The 12,745-nt window shown below is 37.1% G+C and overlaps 1 protein-coding gene across 1 annotated transcript in view; it reads left to right on the top strand.

The window, feature by feature from the left end:
- Positions 1–12,745, top strand: part of herc3 (HECT and RLD domain containing E3 ubiquitin protein ligase 3) — a 44,337-nt gene that overhangs the window by 6,620 nt on the left and 24,972 nt on the right. Inside the window, exons 3-12 of the mRNA XM_084715181.1 lie at positions 742–901; positions 1,419–1,495; positions 3,342–3,563; positions 4,823–4,914; positions 5,163–5,293; positions 6,400–6,551; positions 7,238–7,311; positions 8,481–8,605; positions 8,800–8,859; positions 12,626–12,737. Of these exons, the coding sequence (XP_084571307.1) occupies positions 742–901; positions 1,419–1,495; positions 3,342–3,563; positions 4,823–4,914; positions 5,163–5,293; positions 6,400–6,551; positions 7,238–7,311; positions 8,481–8,605; positions 8,800–8,859; positions 12,626–12,737 (1,205 nt within the window). The remainder of the gene's footprint in view (positions 1–741; positions 902–1,418; positions 1,496–3,341; positions 3,564–4,822; positions 4,915–5,162; positions 5,294–6,399; positions 6,552–7,237; positions 7,312–8,480; positions 8,606–8,799; positions 8,860–12,625; positions 12,738–12,745) is intronic.

The raw sequence follows: 12,745 nt of genomic DNA, 5'->3' as shown, positions 1-12,745 counted from the left end.
ACAAAAATGATTATTCTCACTAATCTTGTCGCATATTGTAATTGCAATTTCAATCAAATTTCAATCAATTTTTCCACATTTTACTGCCCTAAACTGATGTGTACAACATTTTTTGTTCATATTGTTTTCTCTCTTTAATAAAATAAAACAAAAGTAGCCAGCCATGACATTAACATGTACAAATAATTGCCGTGAATTGTTTTTGCCAATGAATCCTTGAATTATGTACGTACAAATGCACTGCAAACCAAAAATAGCTCAGTAGTCAGTAGTAGTAGAGGTGTAGGAAAGTATTGATACACTTGAGTATTGCGATATTATATTTTGTGATATCAATTCTCAAAAACACTGTGTTGTGATATCGTGATACATGAAAGGATTTGTGGCAGTAGCTTCATTTTGTGTCGACAGCAGTAATGTTATCTATCTTCATTGTTCTGATTGCATAAAAAACTTTTTTTTAAATATACAGTGGTGTGTTCTTTATACTGTGATAGTTTTTCTAAAATTAGATTTAAAAAGTATAAATGTATCACCTGTCTTACATTATTGTAACTAACGATTACTTTTATGGTTGACTAAGTGGTCGATTTTTCTCAATTAATTGATTAATTGTTGTTTTAAAATGTCAGAAAATGGTATTGAGACATTTTTTTTTTAGGACTTGCACTCTAAAATCGAGGCTGTGCATACTTTGATGTATTTATTTTTCGTCTGACGAGCTCTTCCTCCTCTCCGCAGAGCTGGTCGGAGCTCTGGATACTCAGAAGATAACGATGGTGTCGTGCGGTCGGGCCCACTGCATGGTGGTCAATGAGCAGGGTCAAGTGTTCGCCTGGGGAGCCGGTGAAGGGGGTCAGCTCGGCCTGGGGACCGCAGAGACGGCTGTTCGAATCCCAAGGTGACTGAGAAGTATACCCATAAAGAAATCCAAGCGAATAACTTTGAAGAGATTGGAGGTGTCGGTTTGAGCGTTGCAGATGAGAGGGGGGGGGGGCAATTCATCCAAAATAACCATGCTATGAATTATTCTGGTCTAATGAAATTAGAATGCAACAAACAATCATAATTTATTGATTTATTTAATTATTCAGATGGAGTTAATTGCATGCTGCAGGATAGTGAAACTTTTATGACTGTGAAGTCGTTTCTTAGGGGCTGGCCTTACTGTTTAGATCAGAGACTAGTCCAATATGAATTACACATTTTCTGATAAATAAAAACTGACTTAATTACCCCTTTACTATCTCTGAACTTGAGCTGTGTTTCCATGATAATATTTAATGACACCTTGATGCTGTTAAAAAGGGGAAAACATGAATTTTGAATATGAACAAATGTTATGTGTTCTTGTACATCAGTAACTTCAGTGAGAAATGTTTAAACATCTTTTTTTTTTTTTTTTTTTCTCTGCTTAGGTTGGTCAAAAGGCTGTGTGACCACCGGATCTCTCAAGTAATGTGTGGGAATCAGCACTGCATTGCACTTTCTAGAGGTATGAATCTCTTCATGACACACCAGCACTGTTCAGATTCTTATATCCGTCCACTGTATGTCCACACTGTCTCTCTATCCGGGTTAGACTGAATCAGAATCAGAAAAACTTCACTGATCCACCGAAGAGTAATTGTTTGCGTTACAGTTGCTCAAATTCAGAGAATATAAGTTTATATAAACATATAGAAATGATAAATATAAAAAGATACACATACCTGCACTGTAAGGTGCCACCTTTACACCACCACTGAAATGATACTATGGCAAAAACCTAAAACACCAGGAAAATTAATGGAATAAAATATAAGATGACAGTCCTGACATGACGGAAATAAACGTTTTTTAAAATGGACAACAGCGGATGGGTATTTACATGAAATCTGAGCTGTTTTATTGTCAATACTATTATTGTAGAAATGAACTTGAGCAGGAATCTGGGATTTAATGTGAACTATAATGTTTCAATTTGAAGGCCAATAAAAACAATAAACATAAATGACGAACTCTAAGTCTGGCACTTTGTGATGATAAAGGCTCAAACCCAGGATTATTAGCCTGCACACTACAGCCGTACACTACAATAGACTGAACACAAGTCACAAACTATACTTCCTTATTAACGGAGGGCTCTGCTCTGTGTGTACAATAATGGAGGCTACATGCCATGATTATCATTATTATTACTGATTGTGTATAAATTGATCATTTACTGGTGTTGTTGATGTGCATAGTGTCTGATTTTAGCAGCTTGTGAGATCTGGTAAAGTTAACATTGTAAGTGTGAATGTTGCGGTAACATTAGAAATGTTTGCCACATTGGTAAACTAGCTTAAAAGCTAAAGTCAAACCCTTAATTGCCTCGTCAAACTCTAATGATGAAAAGGTTTGCATGTCACCAAATAAATCACTTGTTTGACTTTTATTTGGGTGGATGTAATTATGTTATCTGTCACATTCGCTAACCAACCCGTCACTCCTTGAATTCCTTGAACAGGTCGGCATGTCTGTCGGAAAGATGCTTTGTCAAACTGGATGCGTTGGCTCTCTCGGTCTTTATGAGTTGCAAACATCTTTCACAGACGGCATATTTCGCCCCGTACGTCTGATTTGTCAACAAGCTGTGGACGGTTGGCAAGACTATCATCCCCAATGTTAACGGCCGCGCCTGTCGTTCCACTTCTCACCATGAAAGTAGGAAAATGTTTGGCACACCAACAATACCTGGAGGAAGTGAAAGCAGACACACACGCAGAGCCCTGCTGTCGGACATGGAGCAATATGGCTCTTACTAAAATGCTGTCACTCATAATGTATCAGTGGCTATCGCGATACCTTTTTAGTGTCAGTATACTGTGCAGTATGTAAACATGTAAAAAAAATATTTGCATTACACTGCTGTATACAACAATATATAGAAATAATAAATGTGTGAAAATATGTATACATCAATATATACTGCATATAAACAATAAGATGAGGGGATAAACATGTTAGGATGTGAGTAGAAGTGAGTATTATAAATAAGAATATAGGTAGACTGATAGCAGTTTCAAATGCATCTCAAATTCATCTTGACAAATGTTTTTGTACAGTGAGGCACCTGTCATGTAGCTGAAACAGTTAATTCCTCAGTGTGTGCTGTGATGGCCGAGAACGCTCAAAATCCGTTGTTCTTCCCGTGATGTCACTGGATGCAAGGGGATTCAGGTTTCCTGGTCTGTGTAGCAAACGCTGAAGGATTTAATGCTTCACTTGACAGCATTTACCGTCAACACTGACTGGACATCCATGTGGAAAGTGCCAAATTTTCCGTTTAACTCTTCTGCCCGTCCTCTCCCTCTCAGACGGCCAGCTGTTCACGTGGGGCCAGAACACCAGCGGGCAGCTCGGTCTGGGGAAAGGAGAGCCCAGCAAGCTGTTCCCTCATCCCCTCAAGTCTCTGGCAGGAATTCCTCTGGCAAAGATAACGGCCGGAGGAGACCACAGCTTTGCTCTGTCCTTGTCCGGAGCTGTGTTTGGATGGGGCAAGAACAAAGCTGGACAGCTGGGCCTCAATGATAAACAAGGTAATAATGAGCTGGGTAGAAAGCAGTCAGTGCCTTTTGTTTTATTTTTGTTTTGTTTTATATCAACAGTTACAGTAATAAAGATGAATTTGCAAGCATTGAGGAAAAAACAGCATACTTATATAAGCCAATAATTAAGAGAGGAGGAAGAAGTATCTTTTCTCCTGTACCAAAATAGATAACATTTATTATCATTATACAGTACAGGGTTGTACAATGAAATTAGAGTTGCAGTTCCTTCATAATACACACAAAATACAACATATATACAGATTATTAATTAAAATCAGAAAGGAATAAGATGAAATATAAAACAGAATGAAAACATAGATAGATACAGATATACACCAGGAAATAAATCTGTTTTTGAATTTTGCATCAGGTGGTGGTGATAATATGGTTGACATCCTCACATAAAAAGTTCACCATCTGGGAAACACTGTCCATCATCTGTGACTGTTTGAGCACAAAGCTCGATGTAAAAACAGAGTCCTCCTCCTGCTAGAGTCTTGTGTGTTGCGTCCTGTCAGTATGGCCTGTCACGATTATTTCATCGTCTGTTTCTTCTAAAACAGACGATAACTACATACATCCGGAGAGGGAGAGATAAAGGGGAAAAATAAAGACACATGCATCATTTAGATATTTGGACACATGTCAGTCATGCAACAAGGAGAAATAGATGAATAAAATAATTTTAAGTTCATTACCTTAACAAAATTAGGTCTTTTTGGGATTTAATGTATCGCACCCATTTTTCCCAGTGTTGCATGAAAGTCTCCATCTTTAAGTGTAAAGAGGAAATATGATGCAGCCATTTAAAAGAGAAAAAGGATGTATTGTTAGAATATTGTTCTTATAATTGAATTGTGCAACATTTTTTTTAAAACAAATTTTACATATCTAACATTGCAAATTGCATTTTCTTCATTGTTTTGTCACTTCTCTGTGGAACAGTGATACCATGTCATACATTCAGTGTTTTAGCTGTTAAGTGTTGAACAGGACATGTTGAGAGACTAACACAGACGTCTCATGCAAAACCTCTGTCTTTTTGTTTTACTTCCTGTCATGATAAATCAGAAACACCTGTTGGATAGTAAAGTCAAAGTCACTGAGTCACTGTCACTGTTGTAGTAGACTGAAGTGCAGTAGTTTCCATGTTCTCTTTAGTCTCACCGCTCATTTGTAAATCACCCTGCAGTAGTGCAGTGGAGATCAGTGTGACCTTTCTGTGGGGTTTCTGTTCCCTTCCTCAGATCGTGCCGTCCCGTGCCACATCAAATTTTTGAGGTCTCAGAAAGTCGTTCACATCAGCTGTGGAGATGAACACACAGCAGCGCTCACAAAGGTATGAATAAATAAACGCTCCACAGTGGTTTTTAGTTAAAACATTCACATAATCTTGGACCATCCTGCTGACAACAAATTTTAAATAGTCCAAGTTGGTTAGTTGCTGCTTGATCAGCTGTCTGATAATTGATCACCACCTGACGCGTTGGCTTAAAGCGTGATCCTGGAAACATCTAATATTTTAACTGCATTACTCTGTTTCAAAGAACCACAAAAAAAATGAACACTGTATCGTCTCTGTGGCAGGATGGCGGCTTGTTTACATTTGGCGATGGCTCGTGGGGTCAGCTGGGCCATGGCTCCACCAATAATGAACTTTTACCCAGACGAGTGCTGGAGCTCATGGGCACTGAGGTGTCCCAGATCACTTGCGGCAGGTACCGTGTTATTTTGTACACCGTTCAATCCGATATGACTCAGTACACTTCTGTCTTTGTGAAACTTTGACTTTGTTGTGCCAGAAAGTTGTTGATTAAGCTCTACCACATTTTTGATGCCGTAGTTACTGGTGGTGTTTCTTGTACAGAACTAATTTGAAAGGTATTTTTTGTGTCTACGCCGTTCACACAAGGCGTCGACATGTTTTCCTCAGGGCTGATAACCGTTATTAGGAATCATATCTGATAACAGATTTTTGAACAGATGAACAGGAAAATCAGTGGTGGGTAACCATTTGCAAGTAATTGCTTTTTTTCACTGCTACAGTTAATATTTTTTAGGAGGCATCTGTCCTGTTATTCCTTCTGGTAGATCACTCAAATAAAGGCACATGCTGCATGATTGTTGTAATTTTATTATAGTATTGACAAATGATCACATTTTAAAATTAGTTTATCCAATTCCATTTCCAATAATTGGAAAAATGCTAAATGCTCTGTCGGCTCCTAATTCACAGAACTGCAGCTGCAGCATCGGAATTATTGTGAAATTGAACACTGTTCTTCTGACACAGCATCAACAAAAACTAAGAGATCACGAATGAATTTCAGCGTCAGAGGCTAAAACAGAATCGGAAACGGTTTTATTACCAAGTACGTTTTCACTTACAAGGAATTTGCAGTGGCATGTTAGCGCTAGAAATATAAATAAAGATTAAGGCAAGTGCGGTTAAAACGGCGTAAATAGAAAAATAGAGAAAAGACAGTCAACACGCAAAAAAAACAAAATATAAAAAGAGTAGAAATAATATGTCTAGAGTGCAAAAAGTTTGACATGGAATGTGTAAGTTCACAGTAGAGGAGGATACTACAATGTGTAAACTAGAGTCAGGTGACTGAAAATCACGTTAATGTAATGTGGAAAAGGGTGATGGGGGGAAGTTGGTGTCAGTGGGGGTCACAGGCCTCGTTGATGAGGCCTGTTGCAGATGGAAGACATTGTTCTTATGTTGTGAAAGTGTACAGGTCTAACTAAAATACTCAGTATATAAGGGCTGGTTCTGCCCCTCTGGATCCTAAATCTTGCTGCTTTTCCTTTTCGTCAGGCACCACACGTTAGCGTTTGTGCCCTCCACTGGTGTGGTTTATGCGTTTGGTTGTAACAGCCACGGCCAGCTGGGAACAGGAATACTGGGGGATGCCCGGAGCCCGTTTCCTGTCAAAGCTAATTTCCTGAGTGGGAATTCCCATAAAACAGGTAAGCAGCAAGACTGTGTGCTCACCTGGCTCCTACGGATTACATTTCTCATTCATTAGTACTTATGTGTTTATGTGCTTTCCCTATTTTCTAGGAAGTAAAAGTAATAGGATCTTAACAAAATAATACAAGTAAAAGTTTGAAAAGAGTGTTTGTTTGGGGGCAGTTAGTATTTTTTAGATTTCTTATTTGCAAAATCCATAAAAATCCAAGTAAAAGCTTTTTAAAACCAATCACAGTCACATTTAGAGAACTGAAAACCAAAAGGGAGACTGGTGTGTAGTTAGTGGGCATAAATTAGTGTAATCTGCTAATAACCAACATGTTGCAGCTTTTCTCTCAGATGGAAGGAAAATGTCCAGTTATTACCGGATGAGCTTCCAAGTACTAACTGTCTCATTGGGTTTGGCAGGACTGATGAACAGGCGATTAACTGAGGATGACAGACTGAGTTTGCTTAATGATCATGAGAAAAGCTGCTGTACAAACAACAGAACTGTCCCTATAAAATCCACCGCAGCTCATGGTGTTGGAATTATCAGAATTCAGCTCGTGATGTCAAACAGTTTTCTGATTATTTAATTTAAAAAACAAGACATACAACCACTCTGAGTAACTATTTGATGAAACTGTATAAAATATTGTTAAACTAACATGTTCTGTTTCTCTTTTCCTTTCTTTGTTAGAATCCAAACAATGCTCAGTGACCAAAATCATCTGCGGAGGAGACCACAGTTTCTTATTATACTCTACTGAACAGGTTTGTAATGTGATTAAATTATTCCTTTTATTCCTGGTGATTACTGTCACTCCCTTCACAGAATTCAGAGCATAATTATTATTATTATTATTATTTTACTTCACACATACTGTTACTTAAAGTTAGAAAACATGAAATAAGTCACGCAAAGGGAAATATAAAAATTAGATACTGAGAAACCTACAGTCCATTTAAAGTATTTATTACCTATCCTTCAACCTTTTTTGCATTGAGAAAAGTCCAACATAGACTTAAACATTTGTATTTGACTGTAGGGATGACCACCACCCATCCACCCATGATTACAGGTTACAGAATATATTTATGTGAAGGAAGGAAAAGTATAATAACATAAACAAATAATTGTGCTTATTACTCAAACAAAAAGGAGAAAAAATACTCACTATTGGAATACGATATCTGTGGGTTTTACCACCATACTCCTTATCAAGGTGTTCCTTTAGATAATCATAGAAAATCTAGAAAGAGCCTCCACATGAGTTTAAGTTTTAGAGGACCCTTCGAGTGTGTATTTATTTTTTTAGTTTAAAGAAATCTTTGACCCCATGAGAAAAGGACAGAGGAGCTCGTTGCTTCCAATTTAAAAGGATCAAATGTCTTGGATGGACAGTTTTTCAACACAAATCTTAGTGTAATCATAATTATAATGCAAAAAATATTGATAAAAATAATTTCAAAATATGTAGCTTATTTAAAACCTCCCACCTCACATAACCTTCTTTTGTTAATGCTGTCTATTTATTCAGTTCAGTGTGACACCACAAGGGGGCATTAATGTCTAAACTTTAGAGCAGCTTTAATATTGGCACAAAGCTGGACTCTATATGGACTGTATATAAATGTCTACTACAAATATCCTGCAAATTGTCAGGAATGCGCGCTGATAAAGACATTCAGCTGCTCCTGCAAAAATATTTAGACCTCAGGCGTGGCCTATTTATTTTATCTTCATGGAGGAAAGAGACACAACCCAGCCCACACACACAGACACACACACAGACACACACACAGACACACACAGACACACACAGACACACACAGACACACACATACGGTACAGGCACACAGTGGAAGTACTCGTGCAAACAATCATCTGAATGTTTGTGACAGTCCTGTTCTGTTGTCTCTGTTTATCTTCCTCTCTGCAGAGTTTTATCCCCCCAGAAGACTTCAGAGTGATTAATATCAGTAAATCAATCTCCCCGATCAATTACGAAAGATTAAATTCTTGGAGGTTAAAGTTGATGTACAGCACAGATTCCAGTGTCACAAAGTGAGTCGAGTAATAAAAGTCATTATTGCTCATTATTGCTGGATATAAAAAAAAACTTGTTCTCTTGTAGATGTTCAGTATTAATGGTGATGATTTTACTTGGAGATATTTTCCCACATAAGACTTAATTTTTAAAAGAATTAATAATATTTTAATGGCCTCTTTACTTGTCTGTTTTATGTTTTCTTGAACAGTGACATCATTATTCAGCTCTCCTCCACGGCTTGTTGGAACGCCAGCTTCTTGGACCAAAGGTACGTAAACATCATATTTACATAATGTAAAGCTTTCCGTGGTACAAAGTAACTAACTACCCAACTTAAAATACTGTACTTAAGTACTTTCTAAAATATTTATTTATTTATTTATTTATTTTACCTTTCTTTAACCAGGCAAGTCATTAAGAACAAATTTTTATTTAACATTGTGGCCTGCCAAAAGGCAAAAGCCTCTTGTGGAAAGGGATTAAGGGGCTAAAAAAAAGGCATCAAAAGTTAAAAGACAGCAACACACACAGTATTACATGAGACAAAAATGACAGACAACAGCATCACATTTACTTTTCAGATTAAGATTTTATAAATTTTTTACTACTTTATATTTTACCACTTGCACTTTTTTACTCCACTTTATCTGACAGCTGCAGTTATAATTACTTGTTCATGTTAAGATTTTACATAAAATACATGTGTTTTATTACAATAGGCAATGTGTTGTTGGGGCCCCTTGTTATGTTTCAGGTTTCTGTGGGTTGTTAGTTTTACCATTTCCCCTCTAAACCTATTTAACTCAACTTATTTTGAGTGATATTTAAATACTTTTGTTTTAAATTCATATTAATAAAGTTCAACATTTATATGGAATAATGCCAGTTTATGTTTACGTAGTAATATAATGATTTTACTTTAAAATATTTTTTTAGAAGAAAAAAAAAGTGGTATCAGCGCACAGTCAAGAAATACCTTTGAAAAGTAACATTTTTTAAACTAAACTTTTTGTTGTAATTTATGTGAGGTTCAGTCCTTTTTTCTCACACAATAACTTCAGTAAGAAAGGCATTATAATATATTCATTTTATCAGAGTCATACAGCGACTGGCTTGTCACTCAGGCACGTACACTGACATTAAACAGAAAAGAAATACATGTTACACAACCTAAAACCACGTGTCTGAATGCAAAGACTTACAGATAAACAAGACTCCTGGGAACTGACCGAGCAGAGACCTCACAGGGTCCACTGAACTGTCACGTACTATCATGGTATGTCGTCTTATCCAACAAAACATGCTGACAGTCAGGGCTGGAAAAGATGCCATCTGTGTGGTCACTGACATCTGTGATACTGGAGGTGTGATGACTTTTTAATACCGACTCATCAGCAGATACTTATCATGTCCAGGAAATGAACTGTGGAGGACATCAGGCTGGAAAACAGACCTGTGGAGACAACAGGAAGTTCTTACTACTGTTTCTGTCCGCTGAAACCCACCAGGAATTATTAGTCAATTAAACAATCAGCCAGTTTATAATTAAACCAGTACTGTACACTTACTCGAGTGCTGTAGGAATGTTTTTTACTTCTTCTCCACTTCATTTCAGAGGGAAATATTATGTTTTTTGCTCCATTGCATTTATTTTAAAGCTTTGCTTTGCAGTTTCATTTGTTAATACAAAATGTAATCAACAAATAAATACTATATTATTATAGATATAACTACCCAGTATATAAAATAGTTAAAATTATCACCACGTTTACCAGCTATATCATTAAAGTGAACAAATTGATGCATTCATAATTACAATCCAGTAATATCTAATATTCTGAAATGGGCCATTCTATATAATGAGCATCTTTGGTACTTCAAGTATATTTTGATGCTAATACTTTTCATACTTTCTGCTTTTACCCAAGTAAAATTCTGACTGCACGACTTTTTCAAGTATCAGAGTATTTCTGCTCTGTAGTGTTGCTACTTTTACTTAAATAAAAGATCTCAGTTGTTGTATATAATAACTTGGCAAGAATAGTTTTGATATTTTTTGGTATTACAGCTTTTTAAAACTCGACAGTGCTCGGTATGATCCTGTAAAATCCTTTAAATTTAGCCACTTCAGTGTTCATCAAATCTACTGTATATGAAACCTCCATATAATGATAACCAACAACAACAACCAAAAAACAGAATCAGTCTTGAAGAGCCTGTAGTTATTACATTATTACTACTCTTAACTAACTTGAACGTTCCTGTTTAACATTTTGCACATTCCTGAATAAGTTTGTTCAGCCTCTTCCCTCTTTTAAAAGTCATATTTGAACATATCATTGTTTCTACTGCTTATATTTTTGTATGTTGACCTTCTCTGTTGTTCTTATTTTCTATTTATGCTGACTCACAGTACTTGCCTTAATCTCTATTAGCATTTTTAGGATTTTGTTTGTTCTAATGCACCAATATACCACAGCAAATTCCTTGTATGTGAAAACCTACTTGGCCTGAATCTTGAACATTACTATTACTGTACCGTTTCATACCAAACCTGCAGATCAATATGCTTTAGTCTTAGATTTACTTGTAATTTAAAGGACCCGCTGCGTGCTTTACATTACTGTTAACCATTTTGAAAATCATCCTGTTATGTCTTGTTGCTATTTATTCATGTGCAGAATGAGGACTAATTAGCAGACTGATGACACTTCCATCACAGGAAGCATCATGTCAGCAATAATAATAATAATATAAGACTGGCACTAATTATTGCAGATTGGTGTTAACTGTGATCCATACCTGCCGACATTTAGGTGTCAAAATACGGGAGGTTTATTCTGGTGGAGGGTGTGGGGGAGTATTTTGATTTTCTTTTGGTGGAACGCCGTCCTGCATTGACATTTTGACAAACAGGGTGTGTAGCAGTGAAATGCAGGAGAAACCTGTGAAAAACCGGAGCGTTGGCAGATCTGGTGATGAAATTCAAGAGTCTGCCAATTCTGTTTATACCACATGGAAATAAATGGAGGCCAATGGCTGCCTGTTGGAAAAATACACCATGAATGCATCAGAAAAACTTAACAACATGCATTCAAACATAGTCAGTAAAAGATTAAATATAAATACAAATAAACTGTAGTTGAAGACCTAAAACCTGTCCTCCATTTCAGGTGCATTACTATGTTTGTTTTTTTTTCATTTATTATATAGGAAAAAATTTAATGTAACAATAAAATTAGTTACAATTAAATGAGCCTGACTCAGTTAAAACTGGTTTATAGCAGGTTCCTGTTCTGCAGCACATAAAAGACAAAATCACACCATAAACCAGAGAAAGTCAACAAAAACAAAAAGACAAACAGCAACAGGGACGTTCATTCAGAGAGGAGAGGACAGTGGAAATGAGGTGGACAGATATTAGGGGCTGAATTTGAGGTTCATTTGGGACTCAGACCCGCTCAGATCTGGTTCTTGAAGCTGACATTGTTCTCAGGATGAAGGTGGTCAGTGCTCGTACTCTTATCTGCATCAGTGTTTTCTGTTTGGCAAACAGTCTCCATGAGCTCAGATCTGATTTATTTGTGTTATGACTAAATAAAACCTGTGGAATAATAAGAATGTGACGGCTTACACTGTAAATAGTTTCTGTCCTTCATGCCGAGGGGTTTTGTTGGCTGGTGAAGCCATATTTATCAGTTTGTACTCAGTCCCGGGCTGAAGAGCAGATCTGCTTAGGGATTGACTTAAATACCTTCAGGCTGTGTGTTCTGTGTGTCCCGTGTGTGTGTTTACGCCCGTGAGTGTTGAGAATTAGCACATCTACCATTCGGTGAACTTGGCTGGCAGCTGACCTGACACATGACAGGCTGGAATAGATTTGTGTTTAATCCAAAGTAACGTGTGCCCTTTACATCGAGGCTTTACCACAAAGTGCCTGAACCTGAGCTCTGACCTATTTTTATCTTGTTCCTGATCACTGACACATCATAGTCATAGTCTAGACGTACTCAGATTTTTTTTTGCTTTCTCAGTGATGATGCCCACTTCAAAACCAACCCAAAGATCCCAGGCATCGATCTCAACTCTGTCAGAATGCTGTTTGCAACGCTCAGCAAACCGGCTTTCTCTGGACTTCTGGAGCAGGTACTGAC

The sequence above is a fragment of the Lutjanus erythropterus genome, chromosome 3 (assembly GCF_056507025.1).
Source record: "Lutjanus erythropterus isolate fLutEry1 chromosome 3, fLutEry1.hap2, whole genome shotgun sequence".
In the NCBI taxonomy this organism is placed as follows: Eukaryota; Metazoa; Chordata; class Actinopteri; order Lutjaniformes; family Lutjanidae; genus Lutjanus; species Lutjanus erythropterus.
This window is presented reverse-complemented; position numbering and strand designations above follow the sequence as displayed.